At 43.5% G+C, this 21,769-nt stretch overlaps 1 protein-coding gene across 2 annotated transcripts in view; it reads right to left on the bottom strand.

Annotated features, from left to right (window-relative positions):
* MDGA2 (MAM domain containing glycosylphosphatidylinositol anchor 2) overlaps positions 1 to 21,769 on the bottom strand; it is a 636,169-nt gene that overhangs the window by 9,009 nt on the left and 605,391 nt on the right. For both annotated transcript variants that reach the window (XM_026654284.2, XM_026654285.2), the window contains exons 13-15: positions 15,245 to 15,400; positions 13,896 to 14,054; positions 7,551 to 7,681 (exon numbers count right to left, since the gene is read on the bottom strand). In XM_026654284.2, the coding sequence (XP_026510069.1) occupies positions 7,551 to 7,681; positions 13,896 to 14,054; positions 15,245 to 15,400 (446 nt within the window). The remainder of the gene's footprint in view (positions 1 to 7,550; positions 7,682 to 13,895; positions 14,055 to 15,244; positions 15,401 to 21,769) is intronic.

Below are 21,769 nucleotides of genomic sequence, written 5' to 3'. Positions count from 1 at the left end.
CACTAACTGAGCATTTAAACTTTGTACATTGCAATTTTTTGGGGGGGCGGAGGGGAGGGTGTCAAAAACTGAAAATGTTCACTGTTTAGGTTTTCCAACTAAACATTTTCAAGAAAAGCAAGCACTTTCTGTGAAAATTTACATTTAGTGGAAAATGTTTCCCTTGAAAAAAGTTGAGATGGAAACATTCTGCACAGACGTAAATACGACATGTCTTGTACTTGTCTTCCTGGGTCTGGTTTTTTAAATATAACAAATAAAAGAACCCTGTAAAAAACAAATCAACCAACAAAACGAGCTAACTCATGAACAAACAAAAAGACTCTTCACAGAGTTTTAATCTAAAAAGAGAGAACAATGAAGCCCACCAGGAATGGATATTACATGAAAGGCATTCACATACGGTGGTGGGTGGCAATATAAAACTCTACGACAGACGTGAACACAGTAACTGCTGTTTTTTGAGATATGAGTCTCTATGGGTGCTCCACTTCAGGTGCGCATGTGCCTCTCGAGCCCTTGATTGGAGAGTTTCCATTAGCAGTTTGGCCTGTGCATATTCCCTCTGCCGCCTCATGCCAGACACCAGGGCTATATAGGCATGCTTGGGCAAATCACCTTCAATTCCTTCTCCACCTCTTTCATATCCCGTAGAGAACAGTCTGAAGCAGAGGGAAAGGAGGGCGGGTGGTGGAGCACCACAGGGGGACACACCTTGAAGAACCCCAAGTTCTGCACAAGGTGAATAACTTCCTCTTCTTCTTTTTTGAGTGGTCCCCCCCAGGGGTGCTCCACTTCAGGTGACTTCTGAGCAATACCCCCAGAGGGAGGAGGGTGCTTCGGAATTGAGTCTAGAACTGAAGACAGTACTGAAGTACCAAATGCTGCATCAGATTGGCATGGACTAAAGTGTAATATTTTGAAAGCGTATGAGGCCCAGGTAGCAGTTCTTAAGTAATGATGTAGGTGTTTCTTGTGATGTGATCAATTGTGCTATCACCTGCTGGGGAGGAAGAGCACCATAACAAATGATACCACCTCCAGATAGCCATCTCAATGGTCTCTAAGCAGAGATCATGGACCCCTTGGATCTATCCGCGAAAGAGATGAACAGCCCGGGTGACTTTTGAAAATGCTTGGTCCTATCTAAGTAGGAAGCTGAAGCCCTTTTAACATCCAATATATGAAAACAGGACTCCTGCAGAGATCTATGTGGCTTCGGAAGAAACACTGGTAGATGAATGGAATGGTTAAGATGGAACTCCGATAAAACTTTAGGTAAGAATTCAGGGTTTTGATGTAAAGACCTTTTGTCCTTGAAGAAAACTGTAAAGGGGGGGATCTGCTATCAATCTCCCCAAACCTACAGGCCAATATGATGGCTATTAAAAAGGTTGCCATTAGTTCGAATGGAGGCCTCATCAGGTACTTGAGTACCAGGTTGAGGTCTGAGGTTGGAGTAGGGTCTCTAATCTGGGGGTAGAGATTCCTAAAATCTTTAATAAGCCTAGATGATACTGGGTGAGCAAATATGGATAAATCATTCTACCAGAGGATGAAAGGCTGATATTGCAGCCAAATGGACCTTAATCAGACTAAGTGATAACTCTGATTTCTTCAGATCCAACAGATAGTCCAGGATGACTAGAAGTGTGACAGATTCAGGCAGGAGGCAGCGGCAAGAACACCAATGGAAGAATCTCTTACATTTCTGCAGGTAACTAATATGGGTTGACCTCCTAGTGTTCCATAACATCTATTGCACTTCTGCAGAGCAGGAGAATTCTGAACCTGGAAACCAATGAAGAACTATGCCTTGAAGTGAAGAAACATTAGGCTGGGCTGTGGCACATGACCCACATCCTGCAAGAGGAGATGAGGTTTGGGAGCTTAAGCGACAGTTGGACACACAGGTGAAGCAGGTAAGTGTACCAAGCTTGTCTTGGCCAGGCCAGCTCTATAAGGAAAACTCTGGCACTGTCCTGTCTGATTTTGTTCATCACCTTTAGTATCAGTGGTGTTGAAGGAAATGCACAGTTCAGACCCTTCCTCCAAGATAGAAGAAAGTCATCTCCCAAAGAATGGTGGTGCATACCCCTTCCTGAGCACAAAAGAGGGTGCTTCTTGTTCCTGGAGGTGGCAAAGAGATCTACCTCTGGCAGTGCCCACCTTTGGAATATGCTGTGGCAAACCTCAGCATTTAGCTCCCATTCATAGTCCTGTAAGGGTACGTCTATACCCAGCCGCTAGTTCGGCGGCTGGAAATCGAAGTTCTGGGTTCGACTTATCGCGTCTTGTCTGGACGCGATAAGTCGAACCAGGAAGTGATCGCCGTCGACTGCGGTACTCCAGCTAGACGAGAGGAGTACCGCGGCGTCGACGGGGGAGCCTGCCTGCCGCGTGTGGACCGAGGTAAGTTCGAACTAAGGTACTTCGAACTTCAGCTACGTTATTCACGTAGCTGAAGTTGCCTACCTTAGTTCGAATTGGGGGGTAAGTGTAGACCAGGCCTAAGAAATGTCTGCTGAGGACATTGACTGCGGTGTTCTGAATATCTGGGAGATAGATTGCTGAAATTTGGATCTGATGAGTTATACCCAGTTCCATCGTTCCATAGCTTCAGCGTCCACGGAGGGACATCTTGCTCCTTCCTGCTTGCTGATATACTACATGCAGGATACACTGTCAGTCATGACCCTGATTAATTTGCCCTCGACGAGGGGTAGGAAATGAAGGCAGGCATTCCTGACAGCCCTGAGCTCCAAGGGATTTATGTGGAGACTGGTTTCACGAGCTAATCGCCTGCTTGAGTCATAGATTCATAGATTCTAGGACTGGAAGGGACCTCGAGAGGTCATCGAGTCCAGTCCCCTGCCCGCATGGCAGGACCAAGTACTGTCTAGACCATCCCTGATAGACATTTATCTAACCTACTCTTAAATATCTCCAGAGATGGAGATTCCACAACCTCCCTAGGCAATTTATTGCAGTGTTTAACCACCCTGACAGTTAGGAACTTTTTCCTAATGTCCAACCTAGACCTCCCTTGCTGCAGTTTAAGCCCATTGCTTCTTGTTCTATCCTTAGAGGCTAAGGTGAACAAGTTTTCTCCCTCCTCCTTATGACACCCTTTTAGATACCTGAAAACTGCTATCATGTCCCCTCTCAGTCTTCTCCTTTCCAAACTAAACAAACCCAATTCTTTCAGCCTTCCTTCATAGGTCATGTTCTCAAGATCTTTAATCATTCTTGTTGCTCTTCTCTGGACCCTTTCCAATTTCTCCACATCTTTCTTGAAATACGGTGCCCAGAACTGGACACAGCTGAGGCCTAACCAGAGCAGGGCACTGAGATGAGATCCCCATCCCAACAGTGACATGTCTGTTGTTAAAGTTACTGATGGAGCCGGATGACAAAAAGGCCTGTGCAGATGTTGGGTTGGTCTTTCCACCAGTTTAGGGAATTCCTCCCTTGTGGAGGAAACATCACCTGTTGTCCAAGGTGTCACCGACGGGCGAATAGGTCATATTGAGCCAATCCTGGAAAAGCAGAGGTGTAGCCTTGCATGATCAGTCACAATGGTACAAGCTGCCATGTGCCCCAAGAGCTGAAGACAATTCCTTATTGTGTTCTGAGGAATCCCTTCAATTGCCCAGACCAGACCTGAGAAAGTCACAAATCTGTCTAAGGGAAGGTAGGCCCTGGCTGTCAATGAGGGGGGAAGGGGTGGTTGTCTGGGCTGGGTGGGGCATGGCTGGTCTCTGGGAGGGGAGGGGGTTCGGGTATCTGAGTAAGGGGGGCCCTGCGACTGGGCTCTGGGGAGGGGAAGGGGGCAGAGACACAGGAACTGGGTTGTCATAGGGGTTTCCTTAACTTTCTGCTTCCGGGGGACTTTGTGTGCCTGTATTGTTACAGACAGACTTGCTGACAGGTATTTTGAAATAATTACCAAAATAACTGAAACTGGCGTGATTATGTAGTGTTATTTTGACACTATAATTTGCAGAATTTTGCAGAATTTTAACGTATTATGTGCAGAATTTTTAATTTTTTGGTGAAGAATGCCCCCAGGAGTAAAACGTGGTTGCCTAAAATTAGGCACCTAAGCCCATATATCAACTCCTAAAGGAAGGAGACTAATTTTCAAATATGGGAGAAAGGATTTATAAATCAATGGGAACGGCAGGTGCTCGGCCTCGCTGAAAATCAATACTTACAAATTTACATATGGGTTTCGAGGCCTAACTTGGGGCACCCACATTTGAAGACATGGGCCTTGGGGTACTTGCGTGGGATGAGAGGTTATTTGAAGGATTATGTTTGTCAGGCATGGGTAACTCCATTGAACATCCACTATTGGAGATACAGAAACGGAGGCGGTTCTGCCATTGGACATCCTTCATAGCAGCCACCAAAAAAAAAATTAGACAATAAAGATGATATGCAGCCAGGGTAGTTTGGCAGCTCCACAGACCTCAATGACTATCCCCAGTTTAAAGGCACTATGTTGATTTACATCCAGGGACGACTAGTGACAGCAGCTGAGGATCAGGAAGATTGTGTCCTTAACCGCATCCTATTCAGTGCTGGAAGTTCTTCCAGCTAAAAGAACCATTTTGGAAACAGCTCTGTGTGCCCCAAACTATGCAACGTATTGCAGCTAGGAGCTCGAAAGCAGCAGTAAGAAGTCACAGTGTCCCTACTGAAATGCGGTTTGAGAGCTGTTATGATGCAGACAGCAGGTAGTGTTTCATTTTTATATGCTCTATTCTCATTTTACTTACCATTCCATAAATTATTTGGTTATTTGAGAGACACGGTGGGTGAGGTAATACCTTTCCTTAGACCAAGTTCTCTTGGTGAGAGAGACAAGCTTTCAAGCCACACAGAGCTCTTCTTCAGGTTATTTAACAGACCGAATAAGCATTACATAAAGACTGGTTCTAAGCATTCATAATCCCTTCATAATCTCTTCACCAGCAAGGCTTCGGTATTGGAAATGTGGATTGGGAAAATGTAAAAGAAATCTACGAATAAATTAACCCATTAACAAGTTTTAATTTCTGTGTCAGAGGATACCGTTTACTGCAGACAAAGATTCGTTTCAGTTCACTCCCCTTAAATTTAACTATAAAACAACCACAAAGCTTGTGAACTGACTGGCTACAGATCTTGCTAAAATGAGTAGTAAATATTTCTGTGATGCCCCTCTGTCCACATTTTGGCGTAAGAATGCTGAAAGGTGAGGGGGTAATTAGAAGTTAGTAGCACAGTGGGATAGGCAGGCAGAGAATATCTTCCTGCTTTGAAAGAAACAGAAGGAAGGTGAGGTGTGCTGCTACCAAGACTGGGTCCAATGGCTTCTCTTTTTGGGGAATGCAGCAATGAGATGCTCTTTTAATCACTGTGCAGATATCACAATGAAAAGTAACTTTATAAAAACTTAGATAAATCATTATGAACAGGAGGAACCAATATCGACAACTCTTTTTGTTGTTTGGAATACTTCTTAAAGCGCCAGCCCCTGGAGTCATGTGATTTTTGAGACGCTCACTTTAAAACATTGTAATGTAAAATGCACCTGGAAAGCAATTTCAGGGTCAGTTTCTACTAACATGCCAGAAATGAACATTGTGACAATGGGAGCTAGGCATACTGACTGCAGAGTTACATACCATGTGACAGGGAAGATTAATAGATCAAAAAACATCCACGAAAAAATCAAATAGTCCTTCACCTCAGTCAGCAAAATATTGAAATCTGGCTAGTGAAAAATGAAAACTAAAGTTCAAAAAACAATTTTGAAGGCACTTGCATTTCAGAGGTTTTATTAAAAAAGCAATTCTTCATTTATTCAAAAATTTTCACAATTTATTTTTTTTTATAGAAAATGTTTCTAACTCTCCCCCCCCCCTCCCGATTTTCTATTTTTTGGATTTGCTTTCCTCCCCTTCCTTTCTCTTTCTTTTTTATTTTTCCACTGGAAAAGAAAAGTAGATAAAAAAAACCAGAGATGATAAACACAAAAATAAAAACCAAACACATTTTTCTCTTTTTATTTTTGCTGAAAAAAACCTGAACATTAAAACGAAATGACAATTTTCTGAGTGCCAAAACCCATGTTTCCATAAAAACAATGTTTTCATTCAAAAATTTCAACCAGTTCTCCCTAGCAGCATGTGCTCAAGTTCATCCTCTTTTAGCAAAACTCTGAAGTGCGTAACTAGGTGCTCTGCGGAATCAGGGGCTACAGCAGTGGTTCTCAACCTTCTGGGGCTCAGGACCCATTTGTAAATATTGACAGCCTGTGGCAACCCAGTAAATAGGTTGGGGGGCCGGGACGGGGGGCTGATCCTCCCCTTGGGGAGAGGGCTCACAGTGCCTACCCTGCACTCACCCTGCAGTGCTAGCTCTGGTCTAGCAGGGCTGGCCTTGGTTCCCTGCTCCGGGCATGTGACCTCCAGGGTGGCAAAGTTGCTCAGGTTTGGCCCCATCCCCCCCCATGGGGGCTGCTGGGCGACTCATCTGCCTTCCCCTCCCCACAGTCTTTGCTCCGTTCACATTTTCTGGTTTACCACCTCCTCCATGTCATCCTTCTCTCATTGTTTTCTTCCCATCCTCTTCCATGCTGCCTTTTATGTGCTTGGAACAGCCTCTAGGGGCATGGGCACCAAATAACTTTCCTTCTATCTCTGCCCCTTACTTTGGCAATGATAAATTCAGGGTCAGGATCAGGAGTAATTGCCAATCCATGTTTTCAGGTTAGCAGACTTGGAGGTGCATACATTTTGGAGCCCAGAACCATAATCATCCTTGGCGAGTAGGATAGCTTTAAACATATAAGGTTCATTTGTGCAACTTTTATGCTGCAGAGGAGTTTCTCACTCAAGCAGCTATACTGAGTTCACTGGGCCCATTCATCCTCGTGAGTACGGATAGCAGAGTTAGGCCCATTTTTTTGCAGAAATCTGTACACATCTCATGATCAAATCAAGCACAAAGTTTGTGACAAACTGCAGCAAGCTGTGCAGTTCTAATGAATGCTGTGTGTATCTTTGCAAAGTCGGGAATTTTCTACAGGGAATGCTGCTTCTTTGTCACCTAATTGTTACCAGAGATTCAGAGATAATTTCTCTTTTTGTGGCGAAAGCATACATTTCTAGGGATTTGATTGTGTATTGCGCCTTGGTCCCCAGACAAATTACACATGAAGCAAACTTTCTATTCAAGTTGCTCAGCTAAAAAAACCATGTTTTACGTACATTGATAGCACCATCCCCAGCTGAAAACAGGTTACTATTCCAGGGAGGGGCTGGCATTCTGACATTAAATATGCATTGTTAATCTCTGTGATCTGCACCTATTTACAAGAGGGAAAGCAATTATCTGTCCAGAAAGCAGCTTTCAGAGCTGAAATGAAGCTGTGAAATGCTGTGTCAAAGAAAAGCAGAAGTGTAAACAGGCCACTTGCTTGATTCCCCCATCAGTGTCAAAGAGAACGTTCTGTTTCCAGTGTATGCACCAGACAGCTTTACTCTCCTCGGCCTTACCTGAAATGAAGTGGTGGGGTGTATATTAACCCGGGCCTGGTTCCAGTGCTGTCCCTTATTCCCACTTGAAGACCATACTGGATTTTCTATTGTGGTCTGTCCCTTTAACCGCAGATAAACATTCAAGCTTCCTGCAAAAACACCCAGTAACAACATTAGTCAGTTTGGTTCTTTTGCACAGATAGTTTCTTTGTAAATAGTGTTCAGGTGTATGCAGAGTCCAATGCAGACCCTCTTTGCTACAGGTAACAGTCTGTCTTGATGCTTTGCAGCCCCTCCCTTAGGCATTTGCCCCGTTCCCATTGTGACACACTGTACCTCAAAGTAGCACCCTGGAACCCCCTTATTCACCACTGTCATATAATTATATGTTTTGTACAATGCCTGGCTTGTAAGGTATTTTAAAAGTCTTGATCTGTTGAACCTTAATATCCCATTGGATTGTCTGTGCTGTCATTGTACGTGAAGTTATGAAGTTTTGCGATATGTGCTACTGAAGTACAATGTGAGGTTGGGAGACGCCACAGCCAGCTTTTCAGTAAGGACAAAGGAGCAGCTATGACTGGCCAGACAATGGCCCATCAAGAAGAATCCACTCTCTGAGAGATAGCTTGGAGTGGGCATATACCTAGATGGGGACTGTCTGACTAACGGGGACTGCATGATCCCCACGTCACGGCAAGGATCTTGTTAGCAGATGGATGAAAGTATAAAAGAGGGACTGTGCAATCATCACTTGGCCTTTCCTCCCCCGGCCCCATCCCAACTCCTGGAAGATCCTCTGGAAGACAACAACTTTGAACTAGGGAGATTGGTCCCAGTCTGTGTATTGAAGAACTGTGAGCTGCCTGTAACGTCTGTTAGGTGCGAGACTGCTTGATTCCAATCTTGCTTAGTCTGTTTAAGATAGAATTTAGGCTGCATTTCTATTTTTATTCCTTAGATAACCAACTTTGATCTCCATGTCTGCTACTTATAATCACTTAAAATCTCTCTTTCTGTAGTTAATAAATCTGTTTGATATTTTACCTAAAACACTGGGTGTTTGGTTACAGTGCTTGGGGAAGCTCAGCTCGGATTACAAAGCCTGGTGCACGTCTACATTCCTTTGAAGTGGCAAACTTATTAACAAGCTTGCACTGTCCAAGGGAGACTTGAGCAGTGCAAGAGGGTATATTTCTGGGGTGCAAGGCTGGGATGATTGGCTGGTGCCTCTCTCTCTATGATTCACGGGTGGCTCAAGGAGCATTCCTGGAATTTTGCTGGGGGTGGGGCTCCACATGCTGATGATCGCAGCGTCTAGAGGGATTTTGCTGCTTGTCACTGGCATAGCATTGTGTGAGAGAGCCCAGGCTGAAGAGTTAAGGGAGCACAGAGGTCCCACAGATTCAGGTTGTACCCCAGGGTGCCATCACACCCATACGTCTCCCTTAGGTATTCTTTATTCATTCTGTCTTTGATGGGGAACGTGACATCTTTTTTTCCTGCCGTTGCAAGTGACAAAATCATAAGTGTCACCTAGAATTTGGCAGGATTTAAGAAGTCACAAAGTTCACAGACTCGGTGCATGTTTCTCATGCGCTTCCCATCAGACACAGCTTTCTCCTGCTGCCTGGAGGCTGGAGGTGTCCTTTATATACCAGCCTTTAAAAAAAAAATCGTTTTTGCCTTGATTTGAAAAAGTTCAGAGCGTCAAAGCTCTCAAAAGCCACAGTTCTCTAGGGATGCAAAGAACAGCAAAACCTTGAGTAAAACACGTCCCCTGGAACATTAATTATGTAATTTCTCCAGCACCCTGGGAATGCAAAGTACAAGTTAAGTTTACCAACAGACCTCTGCTATGAGAGACACCTGCACAATGACACAGCTCAAAGTCACACAAAGTTCTGGTACCTAGTACAACTCACCGCCTTGAAAAACACAAGGTTAGATTGAAAAAAAAAAACACAACGGAATGAAATGCGCATATGTAAAAAGCAGCAGGAAATGTGCCTGCAGGCACACCAAGAATCAGGCTCACACCTTACCTTCAAACTGGGTGAATGTGCCTTAGTGCCTGAACAGTTTTTTTTTTACACTGTAGCATTTGATTTTTCAATCGAAAGGAAGAGAGACAAGCAGTGGGGAGGAGACATGGACTTTAGGTGGACACCCTGTCTCTCTTCAAACACTCAGTGGGCAGGGCAACTCAGCTAGAAGGGCCCACAAACATCCAGAACGAGGGGGTGGCATGCACTGTAGCTGTTTCTGAAGCTGTGTGGGACGTTTGGGCCAGCAGTCACGCAGGTTTCACACATGTTCATCATCTGTGAGATGAGCCAACCAGGGCTCAGCATTGGGGGAAGGGTCGCCTGGCTCTTGTGAAATAAGAACCAGCTCCAAACTGAATGGGAAGCTCTTGTAAGATTCATGCCAGTTCAGCTAAAATAATTCTCCTCTTTTCCTGCTTGCTTCTTCACTGGTCCTGGGTGCAAGATTTGAAATGAGGAAGCCTCCAAGGCTAGGCAGAAAGAACAGCTATCGTTAGAGATTTCAGCCTGGCTAGGAGTATGGTAGCTTAAAGAGAGTTGGCATGGGAAGCTGGTAGGCTTCATAGCCCGGGTGGATGGGTGGGAAGAAAAGAATCAAAGGGCTAGGGAAGGTGGGGGGAGGGAACTGGATGAGTGCAGTCGTTGGAAAGAAGGGTGGTGAGGAGATACCCTGAAGAACAAAGGGAAGGGGAGCCAGGAAGAGGAAGATCCACCAAAGGTAATGCTGACACATAAGTCAACAAGGAAGAGTTCAGAGTTATGGGCTCCCAGGGAAGAGACAGTCTTGAGCAGACAAGAATGGCTTAGAGTGTTAAAAGTAGTAGTGAAGAACGACGATGGAGTAGAGACCAGTAGAGCAGGCAAAGACAGCAACGTGCAGTGAGTTTTGTGTGGGCAGGTTCAGGGCACATGCCAGATTGTAGGGGATGAAGAGGAGAGTAGGTGCATGTTCCAGGATGTTAGAGATGAAGGGAAGCAGGAAGTTAAAGTGATAACCGGGAGAGGAAGGAGAGTCTAAGTGAGGTTTTCTTATGGGCAGGGAAATGGAGCAGAATTGGAGCAACCAGTTAGAAGAGTGAGATAAGTTGCCAGGGCCTGCAGGTATGGGAGCAGTTAAGGGAGACATGGATTGTTTAGTACAAGGTTGAGCAGAACTGCAGGAAGAGAGTGTGGTACCCTAAAGGCTTGGGTGCTTTCCAAACAACTACTGGAGATACATTAGAGAAAAAGCCAGCCCACCTATGATTAGTCACAGCATGAACTTAAATTTATGCTAGTTTAAAGAAAACTATTACATATAATTTTAATTTTCATGAAGATCCAAAATAATGCCAATAGCAAGCAATGCACCAATGTTGTTTCAATATATTATCCACTAGTGCTGGGAGATACAGATTGTGACATACAGCTGGGTGGGTACTACACGCTGATCTGGGGGGAGGGATAGCTCAGTGGTTTGAGCATTGGCCTGCTAAACCCACGGTTGTGAGCTCAATCCTTGAGGGGGCCATTTAGGGAACTGGGATAAAAATCTGTCTGGGGATTGGTCCCACTTTGAGCAGGGGGTTGGACTAGATGAGGTCCCTTCCCTCCCTGATATTCTATGATTACAAGACTCAATTATTTAGGCCATGCAGGATGCTAAATGAAAGATCATTCATACCACCACCAAACTCTGTCATGTAGTTCAAACTAATGACAAGAGGACAACATCTTTGAGCATTCTTGCTTAAAAGAACAGGCATTACTTCACCAGCTAGGTGCCGGCCTTCTCGATCAAGCTGGCAGCTTCTTGAGTTTATTTACACACACCTACCTGTGTCAGCCCCAAATGCATTTGCAAATTTGATGGATTCAACCTGCAGTAAACACCTATTCTTGAAATTTATAACTTGCTGCCAGTCATGGCTGTGCATACTTGCAGAAGACCACAAGTACTGCATGTAAGACTCGTTTTGAAAAATTGACCCATGGTGAACATTTCTTTTAAACTGAGAACAATTCTGACCTACAGGAAAATGAGCAGCCAAGCGACCCTTGAGCAGATAAAACAAATTGCAATGGAGACATGTTACATTTTTGCATAAAAATAAAGCAGAGGAGTTCATGTTTCGGATGGTTTTATAGCATGGGAACTCTTGAGCTAACTGGTTGAAGGTGAGGAGAAGCTTTAACGACTGTATTAGCTTTTCGGTGGCATCCATTGGACCCTATCTTACTGAAATAGTGACTGTCAGGCAATATTCTGGTACACTGTTGTTTTTATTTTGGTTTGCCAGTCTTTCAATAAATACAGACTGATCCTGGTGCCTCTTTGCTTTATTCCTTGTTCCCCCAACAACACGGGACTATACTGAGAGGCTGCCGTCGATCAAGTAGATTGGAAATAAGGTGATGTAGGACACAGACCGACTGTACCACTTGTGAAAACCTGTGGCACTTTAGCCCTGGCACTGCTTAGAGAGTGTGTGCCACTTCATTGTTCCAGTTACAAACGTATGAAAATATTATTGTGGCCCAAACCTGCCGAGTGCCGATCACGTTACACTCCCATTGAACAGGAGCTGGAGTTACAGGAGCTCAGCACCTCACAGGAGAGAGCCCACATGAGCAGCCATTTGCAGAGACAACAGACACAAACGGTCTCCTGTCTGTATTGCCAGGGATAATCAACGTTAACCCCTCGAAAAGGTGGACATGCAAAGTAGACGCGCCCTCGTTGGACTGGCAGTCAGGAGGATGTGAGCCTTCTCAGGGTTAATGCTGTATGATCTGACAGGAACTTCTCATATGATTCGCAGTTTAAAGCAACGTATATTTGGGAGTAAGATTAGAAACATACACCCTAGTTCCAAACCTAATGGTGATAGGACAGGGAATTCCATTCCTGCTTTTCTCTCGGGAGTTAGGCTTTCGCCTAACATTATAATGAATTTGGTAATCTCAGACCCAGGCCTCATTTCTCCACGTACGCTCCCTTTTCTCTCTTGGCCATTATACCAATAGTAGCGTGATTGGCCGGCTGCGCTCCAGAGGCACCCAAGCCCCGACAAGCAGCCGGACAGCTCCTCAGGACCGAGATGCCGTGGCAGAGCTTTCTCAAAGCAGTGCTTTTATTTCTCTCTCGTCCTGAGGAGCACTCAACTCACCCGTTTTTCAAAATGGCCAAACCACACCTACCCGTCTTACAACCACCATCAACTGTTGTCCTCGGAATCCCCTGCCATCTGGTTGGGCAGCTGTGCTGAGGGCAGAATTTGGCCCTGTCACAATGAGCACACACTAAACTTCCGTTAAGTCTCAGCAGAGAAGCCAAGGATTGAGCAGACGTGGAAACCTCCCCGATACATGGCCCCTACGCTACGCTGGGCAGCACCGGAAAGACCAATGATGTGATGATGCTTTGGACAGAAGTCCAAAGGGATGTCAAGCTGACACCTTACTCAACTCTACCATTACCTTAGAAAACACTGGCTACTTACACACCTCACTGTATCCTTTACTGCCCAATACCATCAGCAGTTTCCATGGGATTTTAAGTTTCTTTGACTGATACTCACTAAACCCGAAGCGGCCTCAGCATCTCTTGCCATGTAATTTTGGCAACAATAACTTGAAATCAGCTTGATGCTGGAAATCCATTCAGACACATTCTGATGCTGTGTTCACTTATATGGGGTTTTCTGGGATCTAGAGAGACCTGCCTTCTTAATACATAGATATATATCACTGAGATACACCAGCGTCCTCCAGATATGGCATGTACGGCATTAAAAAACAAAAACCTACTTCGGGCTGTTTCTTTTGCTTTTTCATCTAGGGCCAGGACCAGCCTGCAGAAATCCATCCTGGGATGTTGCAATAGCCATCAGAAGAGAGTTATAGCTGCTAATCAACTGACCTCAACCCTCGCCTCCCCACGGCAGGGGACTCAAAATACTGGTGTAGTACCAGCAAAGTGCTTACAGCCCTTTCTCTCTGCCATACTTGAAAATTCCCTTTCTCAAAGCCACATTCACATGCACTTAAAAGGGTTTCCTGTTGCTGCCCCATGCTTTGAAGGGAGTGGTTCCCTACTGCCCCCAAGCCTGAACAAGGTGCTAATTGGCATGTCTTATTATAAACTGTATTACCATAGCACCTGGCAGCCCCAGTCACGGAGCAGAACCCCATGGTGTTAGGTGCTGTACAAAGGGGTTACCAGTTAGATGCTGCTGACCTTTCCTTTCTCGGTAAGATGTGTGTGTTATTTTTCCTTTAATAAACCACAGTTTCTCCTGTAATTTAAATGACAAGATCATTGGGTTCCTCTTACCTATGTGCTGTCCGTACATGTGATAGTAGAAACTAAAACAATATGCTGTGTTGGTGACTCCATAAGGGTTTTTAGGGGCTACACTGAAAACAGGACTCAGAAGTCTGGCCTTTTCTCCTTCCAGCCTCGGGCGTGACGTTTCAATGTACATGTAGAAACCTAGAAGAAGCCAGAACAGAAATTGTTAAGTTCAGTCTTTAAACACACACTCTCTCTCTCTCTCTCTCTCAGAGTAAGGATTCTCAGCACCAGAGCTGTTACAAACCTTGAACAATTTTTCACATTCATCTGACACCGCTGGGCCTTGTTTGCTGCACTTGACCTGCATAAATCCCATGTGCTTCCACAAATAAATGCTTCAATGAGATTTTTTTCTATTAACGGTAAAAATCTCTGCTAGTACTTCAGTACTCACAAGCAACAGTAAAGCAATAAACCAGTGCGTATACACAAGAAAGGGGGAAATTATTTGTTTAGGTTCCAGATCTCAGTCTCAAGGTGGCAAAGTGTTTATATGAATAGTAAAAGAAGAATTATTTTTAAAATAATGAAAAATTTCTTCATGGCATCACTTCAAGGAGCCTTTTTGATAGCCCTACCGATCACAGTTCAAAAGCCCATCCTCAATGAAAGAACACATTATTCAATGATCCTGATTCTAGTCTATGTCAGCATTATAGATACGATAATGACTTGCTCAGTAACTGTAACCAAGCACAGTCAACGCAAGCATTACTGTGTTTGGCAGTGCAGGTGGGGTGTGGAGTATAAAGTAGTCTGAGCAATCGCAGTCCTGCACTGTAAGTCTGAAAGGCACCATTCGAATACATACAGAAAGCAGAATCCAGCGCTTTAATTAACAGGGATGGCAGATTTCAAATCACGCCCTTTAGCAGGATACAAAATGAAGACAGGACAATGAAACTTTTAGCTCTCACAATCTGCTAGTAAGAATTTAAATGACTAAAAGCTACAGAATGTTGTAGGACGTTTGAAATATACATCACTACAGAACCTACCGTCTGAAACTGATCATCTTTAAAATGGCATTAGAAATGGTAACAAACAGGACTGGTCAGGAGCCACAAAGTTTGGTTTTAGATACAGATCTGACCTCTGTATGTAAATGTTCAGATGCAAGATTTTGCTTTGGGATCATCTCTATTAAATGTGATGGAGTCCCTACAGAATTAAAACAGGTCAGTATTTTCATCCTAAATACTGCTGGGTGTCATTAAGAAAAGACAAGGCTTTGGGCCTCAACATGTTGGGTAGCTCCTCAGTGGAGCTATGTTGATTTGCATTAGCTGGGGGGTCTGTTAACTGCAGAAATCTAAGCTACGTTTTACCTTCTTTGGAGCCACTTCGGTCTGCGTTGGGTCCCGTGTTTGGGGTATATTTTGTGTCTCTGGTGGCAGTGCTTTGTTTCGTCCAGTCAAAATTATCCGTATCATCTTGAGTGAATAGACATATGTTGCCATCTTCAAATCCACAGTGAAACTCTCCTGCAGCCAACACAGTAAATGAACACGACTTCAGTCATTGCAACCATTGTCTGCGTAACTGTCAAAAGGCTTGAAGTGCCACAACCTTTTTGAAGGACAATGGTCATTATTAACATTGGACATTGGACATTTTTTTGAAATCCGGGTAGAATATCAAGGATGTGTCTTCCTTTACGATAGTTATTTTATTTGTTATTGTAATTGCTAAAAAATACACCCGACTATCACTCCAGGTGTACGTGTAAACAGAAAACATGTACAGATCTTATCAAATAGATCCCCCTCCACCATTCAGCATTATCCTTCAGCCCTTCTTAGCCCTCCCACCCTTCGGAAAAGCCTCAGGGAACAGATAAGCATTGCAGCATGCCCTTAAGGCCAAGACTCCGGTTTAAGGAGGAAGCAAGGCTTACCATCAAAGACTTCTAGCTGAGTAATTTCCAGAGGTCTCCTCCTGTTTACACCGTGGGACTGTCAACTCATGCAACTCAGTGTATCGCAGCTGAGTGTATCGTTATTACATGAGCACAGAGTTGTACTCTTGGGTAGCCAGGAACCCAAACCATCCAAGGCTTTGGGGCCTGGATTCTCATCTCCCGCCCAGCAGTGTAAGGCCCCAAGGCACCTGCTGAACTTTACGCACACGAGCAGTCCCAGTGAGTGCACTGCTCCAGCAAGGCCAATGGATGTATTTCTTCACTGTCTGTTTACCGTCTGTTTGTTACAACCTCCTCCATAGGTGTGCATTTTGTACTCACCACTGTGGAGTAGTGCTCCACTGGCCTCCAGAGAACTAGAGTTGGGCAAATAATGGATTTTTTTGGTTCACTGGCACGTCCACATTTAAAAAAAATAATAATAATTTTGAGTCAAACCAAAAATGAATTAAAAAAAAAACTGAGTGAATTGTTAAGCCAAAAAAAAAGTTGAGTCGAGGCAATGCTAAAAGTTTCATTTCAACGCAACTCCAAAAATTCCATGCCAATTTCAGGGATTTTGACCAAAGCCAACAAAGACTTCATTTACAAAACGGGTCAGGTGGGGTAGGAAGGAGACCTAACTGATAATCTTTAGCACAGTGAAAACCTTTAGCCTCCTGGCATATGGGAGAGCCACATTCTATGTCCCCTACGCCTCATATGAAAAAGGGATTTGAACATGGATCTTCCCCATTGCAACAGCATGCACTAACCATCGAGCTAGGGGTCTCTATCAATTTCTCATGTTGAATCTGTTCCGTTTCTTATAAATAATTAAATAATCATTGAAGCAGGGACTTGAACTAGGATCTCCCACATTCCAGGAGAATGCTCTAACTACCAGTTATAGAGTCATTTTCACATGTGCTCGCTGGCACAACGGCTATTTTGACAAGTTCTACATAGGACAACTCGGGGTGTTAAGTCGAGCAGGTGTCTAAATGTTTGCAGGTTTGGGAGTTTAAATATGTAATATATCCACTCAGGTCAGTGATGTTGTACTGTGTCAGTGAGATCAGCATACAGGCCCTTGGAGTTGGAGCTAGGTTTGGGTAAGGATCCCACAGAATGGAGGCCAACCTGAAGCTGATCTGAAATAATCTAATACCCAAGTCTGAAAAATTAAGCTTGAAATTTCATCCCAAGCCCCATGGCCATTTTGAGAGATTTTTCTGGTTCTTCCTTATCCTGTTTCTGGTTAGGCTAGGAGGACAGTAAGAAAAGTGTCTACTTCATAGTACTGAGCGTGAAACATTCCCCTACAAAACCAGGTTATCCCAGACACATATGTCTACTCCCTCAGTACAATGATCAGATTTACTTCTTTTCTCAGATAAACCCACTGAGTTGAGTAGAGTCATCACCATTTGACTGTAAGAATCAAGTTAACTAAAACACAATCCCTCAGTTGACCTGAAAGGATTGTTCACCATCAGTATGACTCAGAGTCAACTGTACATTTGTTTAATTATGAAACCCTCCCCCACATTATTTTGGAGTCTAATTTAATAGAAAACTTGCAATATACAAAATTGTTAAATACATGAGCACCCGTCACAACCACAACGGAGAAGAAATCTGAAAAACAGTTACACACTCTGTGGAATCCAATAACCCGAATAATGATGCATGTGAACTGATGCAGATTAGCATCTGCTGCTTCATTTCTTAGCTCACAAAAGAGTAGACAGCGACACTGACAAAGCTCATGAAAGAAGCAGTGCAGTGCGGTGCAGATGAAGGACTATGAACAAAATACAAGCTGAGCATGTCACCTTTAGAAATGTATTTTACACTGATTTGATATTAAAATAGCTTGTTTCATAAAGTTACCACCACCTGATGGCCGTTCAGTAGCCATATCTACACTTGACCCCAATGCGATCGATGCAGCAGCATCGATTTAGTGAGTCTGGTGAAGACATGCTAAGTCGATGAGAGAGTGCTTTCCCGTTAACATGTATGTGTACACTGGGCTCCCCTCCACATAGACAAGTCCTTATTATAGCTCCCAAGGTGCTTAGCTGCCTTAGAAATATGACAAATGGATGGAAACTGCAGCCACTGATCCTTGTTTATATTGTGCTCAAAGGACAGGGTGTTGCTAGCAGGTGCCGTGGAGGACTGGGATGGGACTGGCAACACTTCCACGAGGATCCCCACTACAAAACCTGAAGGACAAGCTAATGCTATAGAACAAGTTAATTTAGATATATTTGGCGTTAATTTGCATTGGCCCCTCCCACAAATCCTCCCTCAAGGTGATTCAAGGGGCAGTTGTGGTTCAAGGGGTCTCTTGACAACAGGACTGATGCTGATGAGGGGCTTGAGAGAGCCAAAAGTGGCCAAACATCCAAGCAGATCTCAGACAAGCCACAGGCTTTGTGGTCCCAACCCACTGCCACTTGTGGGGGCTGGTGTGTGGGCCCTCTCCACTGACCCAAAGCGTTGCATTAATAGCGAGCTCTGAGGATGGAAACTCAGAGTCGCCAGTACCTTACACGCGCTGCTCTTGCACAGACTGATACAATTCAAGGATGAAATATTGCTTACGTGACAGCTAACCAGAGTGGAAAATGAGTGAAATCTGATTCAGCTCCGACAACAAGCTGAGTTAAACCCAAAGTCAGCTTCACCGTCCGTCTTGCCATTTCTAACTCTGCCGCAGTAGTTTAAAGGCTACATCTGCACGTTGAAGCATGTTGCAGAAGGTTCATTTAGAAATTCCACATCAGCAGATTAAAAGCCTTTTTCTCTGAGTGAGCAAAAAATTTTTCAGGCCCAATGAAAAAGTAGGCACAAGTTTGCCATTTATTTAACACAGTGTCAGCTGCAAATGGGATTCAAGCATTTGGAATAAATTGGAAAGGGCTAGTGCCAAGTATTTTTGGCGCTATATATATATATAAACAAATAGACAAAAGTATAAACATGAAAATAACTTGAGAGATCAGATCTGTACATTTCCTGTCTGAGAATTCAAGAGGTTTTGAACAAATCTTCACTGTCCTTTATTCATCCATTAAAGAGGTATATCATGAGTGCTGGCAGTCTGTGCTTCCCAACACAATCCTGTCTGGCTGAGATGCCCCAGCTCATGATAGGCTGGATAGGTCTTTAGGTCCATTCAAATTTTGTCCTATCTTCTAAGCGCATCAATAAGGGAGCCATTTAGCACTGTAGCCTAGGATTAATTAGGTTGCAAAGTGCACCTTTCACAAAGAACAGGCTATTTGGTGCTAATTAAGAAGATGAGATTGGTGAAACACTCACAAACTTTATGAGCTTGAGTTAATACAGACGACTATAATTGAAATAATAGAAAAAACAAATCCATAAGTGTAAGAATAAGAGAAGTGCAGAAGTTTCCTGCATTGTTCATACTTACAGTCTTACACTATGCATACCTACAACCTTGTGGAGACCGTTTGAAACAAAGATGGAAGAAACAGTCAGTGGAGCACACCACAAGAGATGACGACGGTTTTGGATGTCACCTCCACTGTCATTCCAGATCTCCTCACTAGGGCTAGGTTTGACAAACTTTTATACACCTTTCTCCATTCCACCCACATACATAGTTTTGGTATGTCAATGTGGTTAACTCTCATTGCAAAAAGCCCCTAAGATGCTACCATCTGTTTGTGGTTTACCATAAAATGCATTGCTAAACTGTAACAAGATACACATTACTAAATTTTACAACCTCCAGCCCCAGGACCTCGCTGGGCTGGGCCCCATAGATGGAAACGCTGGGATCAAGCCCACCTCAGGCTCCTGCGTTTCTGTTTTACCACACCCCATACTGCCTTTGGTGTGGGGAAGGTGCAGCTGCCATATATCATTTCATAACCTTTGTTCAAGCAATAATACCATGCTAACAAACGTATGCCTAACATGCCTCAGTAGGCCTCAGCATATTCCAAGCCTCACTTAAGATGAATATTCATACTTTACATCCTCCTATTTGCATCTCAGCCATATTGGCTTCACTCACAATTATTAGAAGCACTTTTGCAATACGTATAATGTTTTCACCCCTCAGCTCACAGAGAGCCTTATAAGCTGGCCTTATAATTCAGGATCAGGTCATGGGCCTCTGGTCAACAGCACCAATATGGTGGTGGCTTTTATTTTACAAGCACATGGCAATTTAGGAACTGGATTGAGGCCATTAATTAGTTTCACTGCTAAGCAGGGCCAAATGTGAAAAAGCATCCTCAAGATAAAATGCTCTGCATGCTATCATTAATCCCTCAGGTCATCCATTCCCCCATAAAACCCAAATTTAAATATGAATATTTATATTTGAATCTCTTTCCTTATTGAGACATAACTTCTGTTCACATTAATGGGAGCTACATGTATCTATCATGACAACAGATCCTTAGTGGTCATTAATAAACGCACAAAAGAAAGGGAATACAGATTAAAGGCTAAATCTCAGTCTTTAACCCACTGGAAAATGCTCATTTAGCTATTTCAGAAGTCTCAAAATATGGAATAATTTTATGTCATTTGCGTGCTGCAGAATTTATGCATGAAGGGAATGATTCTGGTCTCTCACAAACCAGTTTTATCCAGGGCGAATCCACTAACTACTCTTGATTTACACAGAATCAGGCCCATCACGTTAAAGTAAAGGGCAGAATTTCCTGGGTTTAAAATCAGTTCTTAGTTGTCTATGAACACAGGTTTTTGGTGGTTTATTTATACAGACTGACAGCATCTTTAAATTGACACTTGTGAGATAAATAAGATGAGAATCTAGAAAACAAAGATGATATGGGTAATGGAATACAGAATCTTTTATCTCTAGTTTACTGGTTTGAATCCATCTAAAGAATGAAGACCTGGCCCAATTGAAGTCAATGAGAATTTTGTCATGGACTTCAGTAGGGCAAGGCTTTTCCCCCCGATGTTATTGACCTAAAGTTGTTACCACCTGATGGCCATTCAGTAGCCATGTCTACACTACTCTTGACGCCCATGTGATCGATGCAGCAGCATCGATTTAGTGGGTCTGGTGAAGACATGCTAAGTTGACGAGAGAGCGCTCTCCCATTGACATCTTTAATCCACCTCAACTAGAGGCAGAAGCTATGTCACCAGAGAGCGTCTCCCGTCGACATAGCGTAGTGCGGACACTGTTGTAAGTTGTACTAAGGCACATTGACTTAAGTGATGTTACTTATGTAACTTAACTAGCGTAACTTAGATCAAATTACAGCATTAGTGTAGCCCAGGCCTCCGTAAAATGATTGGCTGGGCTCACTCCAATTCTTGATTGACACGTTTCCCCATCTTCACTAGGACAGTTGGAAGCTGATCCTGACAGACCAAGGGCATGGGTATGGGTAGGGCAATGAGATACCCCCTCTCACTGCTCAAAGTGATCCTTCTTACTAATGCAACTCTGATGTTTCCCACATTGAAACTGTTCTGTAGACAGAGGACTTAATGTCTAGGACTGTTAATCTGGGTCCTTTAACTGAACAATAAATTTGCCAAGAAAGAAGAAAAGAAGGAAAGAACTTTTGAACTTTAAAATTAGAGACAAAGGTCATTTAATGCACCTGGGCTTGCTATTAAATATTTTCTTAATACATTAAATATATATGTAATCAATGAAGGGCTGATTAAATGCCCATTCAAGTTAATGGGAGTCTTTCCATTCTGCCCTAATTATTAACGCACTAGACGGGATCATCAGCGAGCGGGTTTAAAGTGTTGAGTCATCTACAATAGAACCTCAGAGTTACGAACACCAGAGTTATTAACTGACCGGTCAACCACACACCTCATTTGGAACCGGAAGTATGCAATCAGGCAGCAGAAGAGACAAAAAAAAAAAAAAAAAAAAAAAAAAAAAAAAAAAAAAAAAAAAAAA

This window comes from Terrapene carolina, unplaced genomic scaffold (genome assembly GCF_002925995.2).
Source record: "Terrapene carolina triunguis isolate 2854851 unplaced genomic scaffold, T_m_triunguis-2.0 Scaffold189, whole genome shotgun sequence".
Classification (NCBI taxonomy): Eukaryota; Metazoa; Chordata; order Testudines; family Emydidae; genus Terrapene; species Terrapene triunguis.
The sequence above is the reverse complement of the archived record's forward strand: the minus strand, read 5'-3'. Positions and strand labels throughout refer to the sequence as shown.